This window comes from Gavialis gangeticus, unplaced genomic scaffold (genome assembly GCF_001723915.1).
Source record: "Gavialis gangeticus isolate Ggan-Ray unplaced genomic scaffold, GavGan_comp1, whole genome shotgun sequence".
In the NCBI taxonomy this organism is placed as follows: Eukaryota; Metazoa; Chordata; order Crocodylia; family Gavialidae; genus Gavialis; species Gavialis gangeticus.
This window is the reverse complement of record NW_017729034.1, coordinates 26,057,616-26,066,026: the sequence shown is the minus strand read 5'-3', so window position 1 is coordinate 26,066,026 and position 8,411 is coordinate 26,057,616. Positions and strand designations below refer to the sequence as shown.

The 8,411-nt window shown below is 41.4% G+C and overlaps 1 protein-coding gene across 3 annotated transcripts in view; it reads right to left on the bottom strand.

Moving 5' to 3' along the window:
• The window catches only part of MOCS1 (molybdenum cofactor synthesis 1), a 75,349-nt gene that overhangs the window by 26,423 nt on the left and 40,515 nt on the right, over positions 1 to 8,411 (bottom strand). For all 3 annotated transcript variants that reach the window (XM_019527252.1, XM_019527251.1, XM_019527253.1), the window contains exons 5-8: positions 6,226 to 6,287; positions 4,862 to 4,973; positions 2,994 to 3,106; positions 1,672 to 1,782 (exon numbers count right to left, since the gene is read on the bottom strand). In XM_019527252.1, coding sequence (XP_019382797.1) covers positions 1,672 to 1,782; positions 2,994 to 3,106; positions 4,862 to 4,973; positions 6,226 to 6,287 — 398 coding nt within the window. The remainder of the gene's footprint in view (positions 1 to 1,671; positions 1,783 to 2,993; positions 3,107 to 4,861; positions 4,974 to 6,225; positions 6,288 to 8,411) is intronic.

The following is an 8,411-nucleotide window of genomic DNA, read 5'->3' as shown; positions in this document are numbered from 1 at the left end:
AAGCGCAGGCTCAGGGGTGATCTGGTGGCCACCTATAAGTTTATCAGAGGTGTTCACCAGGATCTGGGGGAACATCTGTTCACCAGAGCACCGAAAGGGGTGACAAGATTGAATGGTCACAAACTCCACCACGACTGATTCAGGCTGGAAATAAGGAAGAACTTCTTTACTGTCTGAGCCCCCAAGGTTTGGGATAGACTGCTGCTGGAGGTGGTTCAAGCACCCACTTTTAATGCCTTCAAGACACATTTGGAGGTCTATCTTGCTGGGATCCTAGGATCCCTGCTGACTTCCTGCCCCTGGGGAAGGGGGCTGGACTCAATGATCCTTTGGGGTCCCTTCCAGCCCAAATGTCTATGAAAGCCACAGAAGGTTGTAGAGGCAAATAGTACAGCTAGGTTCAAAAAGGAACTAGACAAATTCATGGATGACAGATCCATTAATATCTAGAGTGATCTCTAGCCTCTGCCCCCATCATATGCTCTTACTGTAAAGTTGCCACTTTTCCTGCTGTTGGAGACAGGACACTGAACTAGGTGGACTGTTAGGATCTGATGCAGTATGACATGTCTTATGTTCTTATCTCACCATGCAAGTGAAAGGTATGTGGGGGGGGAAAGCCCCATATTTAAGATGGTGTAGGTACAATCAGTATTCAGTGACCTTCCTTTCCTGCTTCTTCCATTACATTCCTCACTCTAATCACCTCCACTTTTCTTCTCTCCCCATGACTACCTCCTTCTCTAACTCTATTTTGTGGTATTACATTGTTCAGCTTTGGCTCCATTATTCCTCCACTCCATGTCTCCACCCAGTTTATTCTATATCTCCAGCTGTGTCATCTTAAATGAGTAAATGCCCCAACATGAGTCCATTGGTCAGTCTAGTCCATATATCAAGACTTAAGCTCTCTGCAGCTAAAAGAAGAAAATTTTGCAAAAACTGATCCACAAAAGTTACATGGATATTAAAATAAAAAAGAACAGGTTTTTTGTGAAGCAGTTCGTGATCGTGAACAAATCTGGGCTACCAGGCTGCTTGGGTAATCCAATATTAGACAGCAGGACATCTACCATGACACCATTAGGTGGCAGCTTGAGAGAGCCAATTTTTAATTGAAAACTTAATTTTTCCCCTTAGGACTGCCAGCTTCAATGTGGCAGGAAGCTAAATGCTCCCCCTTCCACAGCTGTTGCACAAACCACATAGGCTGCCTTTGAAGAAGAATGCAGAAAGAGATCTTCAGTGTAACCCTGAAATGGGACAGTATTCTAACGGAACAGGAAATCCAAGTTTTCAGCTGCTTACAACCTTTTTACTGTAAGCAATTTTCCTGTTTCATGTTTAAGATGACTTAACATAAAAAAAAGGCTTAAGTGTGTATTTATCTTCACTGACCTCACAACAAATTAGTCAGACAGTTCAAGTTTACTGTGTTATCCAAACATAACCAGAGGATGGAATACTGGGAAAAGCAAGGTAATGCGTGTCAGAGCCAAAAAAGAAAAAAAAATATATGAGTTGCTCCAGAAATGAACCCTCCCAGGAAAAAAAAGATGCACTGAGGCAGACTTTTCCTGTTGTCTTGTATCACAGCACCATAAAAAAGCAGCAATTCAACTCCACATTTTAGCTGCAAGTAGGTGAAGTGAGTCACAGGTTGCTACCTACCTTCAGGTTCCCATCTGCTGTTATCCTCAGTCGATTGCAGGTTCCACAGAAGTGCTCTGACATGGAGGTGATAAAGCTAACCTGTCCCTGGAAATCTGGCACCTTGTAAGCCTGCAGAAGTCAGGGAGAGAAGAAATACTAATAAGTATTTTTTTTCAGAGGGCTTTACTAGGGAGCCAAAAACCTAGGTTAAGTTGGTCTGGAGACCCCTCATCTAAATTTGGCTTCCTCCCTCCCAGGGGTTCAGCAATGGAAGACAGAATGGAGTTGGGATCAGGATGGGATAAGAATAAGTTGTCAATCCTGTAATGTCTACTGTTTATTGCCTTATAAAAAAAGAGGTTTTAGTGATTTCAATCTATTTCTCAGTGGGTCAGTGTTCACAGTGCACAGGTGCACACACACACACGCACTCTACCTTTAATCCCATCAGCCCATGTGAGAGGCTGAGTGATCCAGTTGCTCTCCTAGTTAAACTTTTAAATCATACTGATACTGGCAGCTGGGGAAAGGGCAAGTTTTGGTAAGCTTATAAATGCCTCAACAAGCCACAGAGAACTTTATTCAAAGCTATCAGCTCTGTAGCTTTCACAAAGACTAAATTCACCTTGTTGCAAGCCTAAAAAATCTACTCCTGCTCCTAATTTTTACACGAGTCCTATGCCTTCCATCAATGCAAACAGCGTGATTGCAACAACACCACAGGGTTTCTGGAGATCCAGAGACTTCAGAATAAGCCACAAAAAATGCCATACCTACCAAAACCTGTCTGCTATGAAGTGTACACACTTCACTGCTCTCTGAAGAACCAAATTTCCACAACATGGAGAAAAAAGAAATCAATGAGTGGGCATCTACAAAATATGTCCCTGCTCCCTGTGATTCACAGGCATGCGACAAGACTGTTGACATGATGTTGGGTAAATCAGTCCTTACCTATCAAGCATCAGATGAGGAAGATTTTTTACAGTTCAGGCTGTTGCATGTCAATATCCACAGAAGTAATGAAGCAATTTACTGAATGGCATGTACAACACCTGTTCAAGTGTGAAAGTTTGATTCCTGTAATGGCAATAGTCCTGGATACGGGATTGAAGTCTAGTACTACTTACACCTGACAAAGACACAGCTGGCAAAAGTGCTGTGTTTCTAAAAGTAAAAAACCATACTTGCTGTTCACAGAGGCTGCATGCATGTACTCTGACCAATGACTTCAAGTTCATTACATAGAGGACTAGGGACCATCATGCCCTTTACCCTAGCTAGCCTGTCACAATTTCATGAGGCCTTGGATCTCCTTTCACAGTGTTGTCTGCACCCACCTTTGCTGTGCTGGAGGCCTCACAGGGCAGTTTCTCCAACTTAGGCCACCTCTGCTTGATTGTATCCAACATCTCCTTATAGCTCACCATCTTCTTAAAGTTCCACTTGTTGCCTAGGTATAGATCAGTCATTAGGAGTTTTTAAACAGAAAAAACACACTCCTTTTCCTTGGATGTCTGCTGTCCCTTTCAGTGAATAATACCCGAGGAGCTGTATCAACCTTCTAGACCACAGGTGTCAAACAAAGGCCACGCCCAAATCTGGCTTGTAGAAATGGGTCATCCATCTTGTGGGGATTCCCTGATCTGGAAGATATACCTCTGGATCTAGCCTGAGTGGCTGGACATTCAGCAGCACAGTGAGCAACAACAGCATTAACCCCTGCAGCTGCTAGAACTGTTATGAAGGTGGGGCCAACAGCCTGGGGATTAATGCTACTTGCCCTACCACTGAATTCAGTTTGGTATCCTCACTGGGGATGAAATTATTCAACAGCACTAATCCCCTGGGTGCTGGCCCCACTAACACAATGGCTCTGGCAGTGGTGGAAGTTAATGTCGCTGTCGCTTGCCCTGCCACCAATTTTTTTTAACTGAAATGTCTCTTTGGGATGGAATTCTGCAGTGCTGGGGCAAACAACCATGGTATTAATTTAAATGGTTGCCAAAGATACTATGTATGAAGGTGCCACCATTCAGGGGGTTAATATGGCCAGTGCTTGTCTCAACACTGAAGGTGGGTCATCTGGCTCATGAGAAGCCCCACGGTCCAGCCTATAGGGGGGCCAAATGAGGTTGACACCCCTGTTCTAGATCATTAAAAAAAAAAAAAAAGACAAATTTAGCAAAGCCTGCAGGTCAACTGAGCCCTGTCGGGAGCGGTACAGAATTTGGTGAAGGGAAACCAAATCAAAACTTTTTTCTTTTTTAATTCTAACTATATATCTCAAATAAGAAAACTACATACATTTGTCTCTTTAAACAAGGAAAAACCCATTTAAATTAAAACTGAAGTTATGACAGCCTGCCTGAAGCTCTAAACTTAGTATAATCTATTAAAATCATTATGTGACCAAATCAGCAGTATATGTTTGCTGCCAAAGTTTTGCAGTCAAATTGGTAAACTGGTAGAAGTTACTAGCCAAGCACTTAAAACCAGAGTTTGTTGAGTGCTGAATCAGCTTCTGATGGCCTCTTCTACAAATGCAGAGGGAATATTTTCTTCAGTTTATTCAGTTCAATAATTAGCTCATTCAAAGTTGAGAAATCAAATTGGAGTTGAAAAGGCAATTTCTTCCAAAGTATGTATAAAAATAAGGTGCGAGAGGCTGAGATAATGCTTCTATAATCAGACCAGAAACATTCAAATCACTAACTACAGCTAATGCTTCCAATGTTTAACAAGGCATTTTAAAATACACATATTTCAACTAAAAGGTTTTTTTTCTTAGGTACCTAGGGCATCCCAAGTAATTTTAGTTAACTAAGGAATTTTAAAAAGCTTGTTTTTAAACATTTTAATGGCATTCCAATTTCTACTCAAAGTTAAACAAAATCACAAGTAAAAAAAAAATCTCATAAATACAAAATGTACGTTTTACTGTTTTCTAAACAAAAATATGTAAACAGTTAAGCATCTGAGTAATCGTAATGTTAAACTACACTCAGCTCTAATGAGCATGAGTGACACCTCAGCTGACATACTCTTTCCAGTTTTGGGCACCACGCTTTAAGAAAGTCGTACACAAACTAGAGAAGAGCAATAAAAACAATAAGAGGTTTAGGAACCATGTGTTCTAAGAAAAAAAATTAGATGAAACATATCCCGTTCCTTCAGAGAAGGGAAGACTGAGGACATGAGTACTCACCGTCAAAGGGCATGTACTCTATGAACCGTACATCTAGGGGCAGATTCTTTGTGAGGTCCACAAAGTCCAGCAGCTCATCTTCATTGAAACCTCTCATCACTACGCAGTTCACCTGGAGAAAAAAACCCAGCAGCCTGAAACCACTCTGTACCAGAACCCAATGATCTCATCTTGTACAAGAGGACTCAGTGCCCTTAGGCAAGGTTAGGAACAGGGTATACAGAAACATCACAGCATCTCCTTCAAAGGAAAAGTGTTAAGAGATGGCAGGAGGTTTAAAATGATGCAAGTGATGACATGTTATCTCATCCATCATTTTGACTGGCTCCTTTGCTATGGGTGTCCTCCCCAGCTAACTGTTCTAGTTTTACTTTGGAAGATGGCTAATGTTTTTTCAGCTCTGCTTTCTATAAAACATATAGAAATATGGCAGGATGGCTCATCCAGCAATGCTTTCTTCTGGGGTGCATACAACATTTGGTAGGGTTCATATCTCATACTAGGGTAATGCTGACAGCACTCTATAGTGAAAGCAAGCTTGACTACTAGAAATGCCAGGCTCTGGAAAAGTTTAAACTGAAGCCTTTCCTGATAGCTGCACTCCCATAGAGTCTCAGGTCCTCTTGCTTGTATCACTGATGATGCATGCTGTAGTTTTTCTTAGTAAGATAGACTTGTTTGGCAACCATTGATCCTTCCAGATCATGGTGTATGCGTGAGAAGTCACCCGGACCTTCAACACGCATGCCTAGGCAGGAGTTTTGGAGGAGTGGAGGCTGCCCAGACCTTCCATCCTCACTTTAGGCTACTGAGACAGAATCCAAAGGCTAGACTGAGTCCAGACGTTTGGTGCCTCCATGGCTGTATTTGTATAAGTGTCCGGGAATTGAACCCAGGTCTCCTGTGCGGCAGACAAAGATTCTACTACTGAACCACAGCACACTCCTACATAAGACTTGTATGCTTAACAGATTGTAATGCCCATATTTTCAAGCACAGCTATACTCAACTTTAATCTTTAAATATTTATCTTGTTTCTGTAATCTACAGCTATTTATACTAGATGATGTTCCAGTAGCCAGTGAAAGGGAAATGAGTCAGAGCTGTAGCTCTGAACAGAGAACAGCTGAGTCAGTTACACAAAATGACAAAGTGGCATCACTGTAAACAGCCTTCAATAATGCAGAAAAATTCCTTAAATACCAGCAAGAAAAAAATGCTAACTCTTAATGGAAGAGAAACAAAACCAAAAACAAAACAAGAAAACCAGACCAAACCAAAGAAACCTACAGAAGTAAGGTGCGGTGGGTATCACAGAGTGAACCACCAGGGCTCCTAGATGATTACAAGCTGAACGGACTTACCTTGACTGGATTGTACCCAAGTTCAATGGCTTTGTGAATTCCTTCCATTACCTTGTGAAAGCCTGAAATGCAACCAGAATAAAGTCTTTAGACGACTGGGACAGAAAAGAACTAGTTCCAGCAGATTGATCAGTGGACTGTGAATCAAGAGACTGGTTCTGTTGTCAGCTTCTCTGCAAACAGAAATTTTCATCTTATCTTTTTATTTTATACCCCACCCTATCCAAAAGGCTCAGAGCAGCTCATGCTGTCCTTTTGAGAGGGCACTAAATAGACCCAATTTGCTTAGCATAGCCAAACAAAGGCTGAGGGGACAGGGTTGCTTTCTATAACTATACTGGAAGGGGAAAGAGCTATGTACCCTAAGTGACAATGCTGGTACAAGAACAACTTCATAAAAGCTGGCCAGAAATAAATTTAGGATGGAAGTCAGAGGAAGGTTTTTAAGACTTCAGTGCAGTGAAGTTCTGAAACACCCTTTCAATAGGGGAAAGTGGGGATTAAAAACCCAATGTTAAGATGGATCTTCCTCAGCTTATCTAAAGAAGTATATAGATAGTTTTTGAGGTAGCTGGGGACTCGACTCATGATCCAAGAGGTCCATTTCATGCCCATGTTTCTAAATTACATAAGGCCAGATTTTTAAAGGTATCCAGACACCTCACAATACAGCAGCACCTTTTTGCATCTGTACGTGACCAAACCCCTTTCAAATATGGCTTTCAACCTTTCTGTGCTTCAGTTTTGCTCATTGTTTTACCATTTTATACCAGGTGAGCATGTAGGAAATGTTTCTAGATTTGGGGAAGGAAAAGTACTCAAACATTCCTCCTCTTCCTCCTTCCATTCGCCTTTGTCTGGTACATAACAAGCATGACACACAAGGGTGTACAGAAGGGAAGTAGAAGATATAGGCCCTACAATCCTTCCTGACCAACATATATAGCATCCTTAATGCTTGACCTTGAAAGAATGTGTGACATTCTGATTAAGTGGTTTTGCAGACTAAACATGGCCAGGAAGAGACATTAACTGAAACATCTATTTTCCCTAGATCTAGGAATTTTGTAGTGAAAAAAGGGGACTGAAAAAATAAGACTCCAGGTATCATCCTGTCATATTACGCACTAACATTACTGATATGTCATGAGCTAATGTACAAATAAGAAAAATCCTCATAAAATAAAATGTCAATACTAGGCTTCAAAATGTCAATAAAAAAAATCTGAAATATAAATAGTTCAGAAATGGTTTTACAGGGATTTTCCTATGACATGAAATTTTCAAGGTTGAACATTCAAGCTGGTCGTTATCTCCCCCATGCTCCCTGATAGGTTCTTAAACCAAACAAGCGTCTGTCTCTTATGTTCCATTGTGAATGATCCCACATTAAATTCCACTTTCCAGAGATTACCTCAGTAAAAAGTGGTTTGAGCCTTGTTTTTTATGTTATTTCAGAAGGCTGTTATCTTATTTTCTTCAGGATGATGAAGAGAAAAAATATGATGAGCTATAGGCTAATTTAGACTGTCACTATCCAAGGCCAGATATTCTTCACTAGGCCATCCCATGGGATATGGAGGTAGGAATGAACTGAGAGAACATGGTTGTCTAATGCACCTTCATACATAAGGATGCATCTACATGTCCCATTAAGGCAATGTGATAAATTCTCAGGTGATGCATCTGCATGTGCACCTGGGACCACAGCACTTTGGGCTGGGGCAAAGCAGCCCTGGGCTGGCAGGTGGCAGGGCTGGCTGAGGCATGAGGATGCTGAGGTCTGGGGCATGGCAGCACGCAGCCCCTGTACTTTAGCACCCTTGTACCCCTGCCAGCCCCTATCAATGTCTACACATAATTATTCCACTATATGACTGTACTGTCCCCATCATGGAATAGGGATTATAACTTCTAATCATATACTGTTTGAGACAATATATTCATGTAATCTTTTTAGGAAAAAGTTTTATAAATAAGTCACAACAGGCCATGGACTATATTAGCGGACCAATCTTATGGGGTTTCCAGAGGCTCCTCTATAGATTAGTAAAGACTAAAGAAAACCACTCTACCCAATGGGACTCTGTGCTCAGTCTAGAAGATCCCATTGAACATCTCTGCAATGCTTAGTTTCAGTTCTCAAACTGTGGATTATGTCTCCAGATATAACATCCTTGTTAACA